The following is a 3808-nucleotide window of genomic DNA, read 5'->3' on the forward strand; positions in this document are numbered from 1 at the left end:
TAGTTTGTACTGTATTTCAACAATCTGAATCATCTATCTTTTAAAACGTCATTCATAGATCATTTTTGTAAAAAAATTAGATAAATCCAAAACCGTTAGAACATTCATTTGTAGTGAAAAAAATAGACGAATATGTTTCTACAAAAAAAATTCTAATTCCTTAATCCAACGGTCATATGAATTCAAATTTGAGGTGATTTTTAATAGACATGATATTTAAGAGAATACCTAAAAAAATAGACGATTTCGATCGTTAGAATACATTACGAAGTAGTTCCTAAAAAAACTTGTATCAAAAGTTGTGTTAAAAAAACGAATATGTACCAATAATCAAATAGTTAAAAGAATGAGAACTATTATCTGCATTCCACAAATCTCATTTTATACTTTTTACAATTGTATTTTTCTTTTTAATTATAAGATGTAGTTCCTAAAAAAACTTGTATCAAAAGTTGTGTTAAAAAAACGAATATGTACCAATAATCAAATAGTTAAAAGAATGAGAACTATTATCTGCATTCCACAAATCTCATTTTATACTTTTTACAATTGTATTTTTCTTTTTAATTATAAAAAATTTAGAGTGCAAAATAAAATTTTTGGAATGCCAATAATAATTCCTAAAAGAATTATGATTTTAGTGAATTTTTGTAAAGATGATATATAAATGAATAACATAAAAGACGAGCAACTCCTGATATTCAATTGTAAGCCTACGAGTGGTCCTCTATCACAGTGATAGAGAAGATCGTTGTTCTTGCATCATGATATATGAGTTCAAATTCTGTTAACTCTCTATTCTAACATTTAATATAACAAATTTATCGGTTGATAAAAAACAAAAAAAAATTGTAAGCCTACAAAGTGGGTTAGCACCATTAGTTCATTAACTAATTAGCATTTGAGCCATCAAGGGAAATTGTTTTTGAAATTAGTATAATTTTTTATACAACGATATATTTATACTTAATGTGAGAAAAATAAAAAGTTTTGAACTTGTCAATTATCTATAAGATTCGAACATATAATCTTACTTAAAAAGTAAAGGATGCTACTAATCGTAGTCCTAAGTTACAAAATCAAATATAAATATTAAGACTAGAGTAACACTACGTAAAGTTAAGGATTACATGAATGAACCCAGAAAATTAACTACATCCTTACAACATAAAAGCATGTTAAAGAGCATATAAATTAGAAACAACTAATAAGAAAAAAAAAATAGAAAATAAGGTACCTTTGAATTACAATTGTTATAGATTAGATATCAGACATTTTGTTGAATATTTATATCCTGAAATTATACAATATTACACAAATAATCACTCCTAATTTTGGTCTTTACCAAATATAATTAAAATAATAATTAGCTAATTCATAGTGGTAATCACAAGTAGTCAGTACTCAGTAGTCTACTGAACTCGGAAACTCAGCTGAGTCGTCTCAATTCGACTCGCTCCACTCAAAACCCCCCACACCTAATTGACATACAGATTCGACCATTCGACCAAAAACAAATTAACATACAGATTTATCAGCAAACCCTCCAAGCAACGGCCGAGATTCACTCAAATACTGGAGCTGATTCAGAGCATCAACGTGGCAGCGTCTCTGGAGATCCTCGATGCTCAAGAACCGGCCGGAGTTACCAGACTCGGACCGGGCCAGGACCCGAAGAACCTCTTCGAAAAACAACTCGTCGCACGGGATGACCAAGGGGCCTTGGTTGGCGAAGCCGTACTCCTCTTCGGCCTGTACTAGAAGCTTCTGGAAGATGGGGTGGTTCAGGTACGTCGCGCGCACTATAAACCGCTTGCAGCTGCTACCTACGCAGATCGCCACGTGTCCCGAGGGGACGTCGGACGGCGCGGGTGCGGCCGTGAGGCGCGCCTTCTTGTGCCAGCGCTGTAGCATTTGACGGATTCTGACTATGCGTCGGAGTTTGTTGCATTTGCTGATTGCCGGCGACATCTGCCCGGAAAGCGTGGGAAAGAATGGGAAAGTGGGAGTTGTTAAGAAAGTGTTCCGGGGGTAGGGGGGGGGTTTGGGAATTTGCTGGTGGGAGGATTATATGGGACGTGAAGAAGTGAAATGCCCCTGGATTTGGAGCTATTTACGAGACTGTGCTTGTTGTTTTGGGTTGTTGGCGAGGCCATGTGATGGGTAGAAAGGAATGTTGAGACGATAACATGGGTTTGGTGGACTAATGTTTAGTTTATTGAGAGATGCGCCATGCCCCCATTCAATTTGGATTAGATAAATGCTTGATTGGCTCCTGACAACAAACAAACAATAGATACGCTTGATTGGGGGAGAGTTACCTACACGGCTACGGCGGTACATCATTTTCAATATAGACGCATGTTATTATTAGTAAATGTTATGAAATATCAAATTATACTCTGTTGGGTACCCTATTTTCATGTATAACAATAGTATAATATGACATTAACATACAACGTAATTATTAAAGTTTACATTTTTACGGTTATATAATAATAATCAAGCTATAGTTAATAATACATAACGACGTTGTTATCACTGTAATAAGGTTGGTTTTTATATTGTGAATGACCCATTACCCTGTCAATGTAGGTTATTATACTTGAACTTGATTGCATTACACTAAACGTTATAATGGTCATCTTATCACATTATAGAGGTAGGCTATTATTAGGGACGTCATGAAATAATTACACATCATTGTCAGTCACTTACCTTCATATCTAATAGTGTTACAACATAATGTATATTCAACGTCTAAATTATAAGAAAGGTACGTTTACAATATAGTCGTTAACATTTACAATTACAGTATAGTCGTTAACATTTATAGTTACACTATAGTCGTATTACACTCTAATTAAGGTTATATACTAATAATGATAAAGTTACAGTTAATAAAAAATAATGATGTTGTTATTACTGTAACAAGGTTGGTGCATACCTTGTGAATGCCTTGTTATACTGTCAAAATAAGTTATTATATTCGGACTCGATTGCATTACACTACCAACCCTTTTTCTCTCTTAAACGGTACCGTAGGCTAACCCATAGAAAAATATCAAAACTAATGTTATTGTGCTAATCTTAATAAATTTTTAAAATTATATTATTAATGTCAAATATTGTCACGGTGACATGTCCAATGTAAGTAAGTCATCCTCGGTTGATTGGCTAAAATGAAAATGAACAAAGAATGATAAAGGTACTAGTAATGTGCAATAGGAAATGTAGGGAAAAAATGAAGTAGGGTTAGGGCAATTAGCTGAAATGATCAGTTTTTGACATTTGATTGCATAAATTATCAATTGTTATCATCTCGTTATTATATCATCCTTGTGTGGTCGTTATGTAATCGATATATAATTAATATATCGTCGTTGTAAGAAGTTGTTTGTTTCTGCAACCAAATGTTATAAACCGATCATTCCAGCTAATTGTCTAATAAAATAAGACTGTTTTTGACGTATTTGGAGTATGTCATGGGCTTGTTGAGTGACCAACTAGCAGCTATATGCAACTGGATTCTATCTAATAAGCGCCAAAAAATGAAAAGGCATTTTGCCAAGTTTGGTAATGTCTTCCAACTAGCAGATGCAATGTGTCTAGTAAAGTTAAATACAATATTTTATTGGATATAGATTCAAGTAACATGAAGTTGTCTGTGAACAATTCCAATTATAATTGAACCAAAGAGAGTGATATTTTATGTTTGATATGTGACGACTCATCCCTAATTTTCTATGTAAGTTCTCCCCGAGTATGTGAATTGGCATTTATGCCCTTGTTGGCAAGTGACGTGGAC

General features: G+C 33.6%; 1 protein-coding gene across 1 annotated transcript; it reads right to left on the bottom strand.

The window, feature by feature from the left end:
* Positions 1-1260: 1260 nt before the first annotated feature.
* Positions 1261-2054, bottom strand: LOC126624626 (protein SMALL AUXIN UP-REGULATED RNA 12-like). The gene has a single exon (XM_050293701.1). The coding sequence runs from the start codon at positions 1969-1971 to the stop codon at positions 1519-1521; it is 453 nt and encodes a 150-aa protein (XP_050149658.1). The 5' UTR covers positions 1972-2054; the 3' UTR covers positions 1261-1518.
* Positions 2055-3808: the final 1754 nt, after the last annotated feature.

The sequence above is a fragment of the Malus sylvestris genome, chromosome 5 (genome assembly GCF_916048215.2).
Source record: "Malus sylvestris chromosome 5, drMalSylv7.2, whole genome shotgun sequence".
Lineage (NCBI taxonomy): Eukaryota > Viridiplantae > Streptophyta > Magnoliopsida > Rosales > Rosaceae > Malus > Malus sylvestris.

Excerpts from the sequence above, each read along its gene's own strand:
- LOC126624626 (XM_050293701.1), bottom strand. The coding sequence starts at position 1,971 with ATGTCGCCGGCAATCAGCAAATGCAACAAACTCCGACGCATAGTCAGA.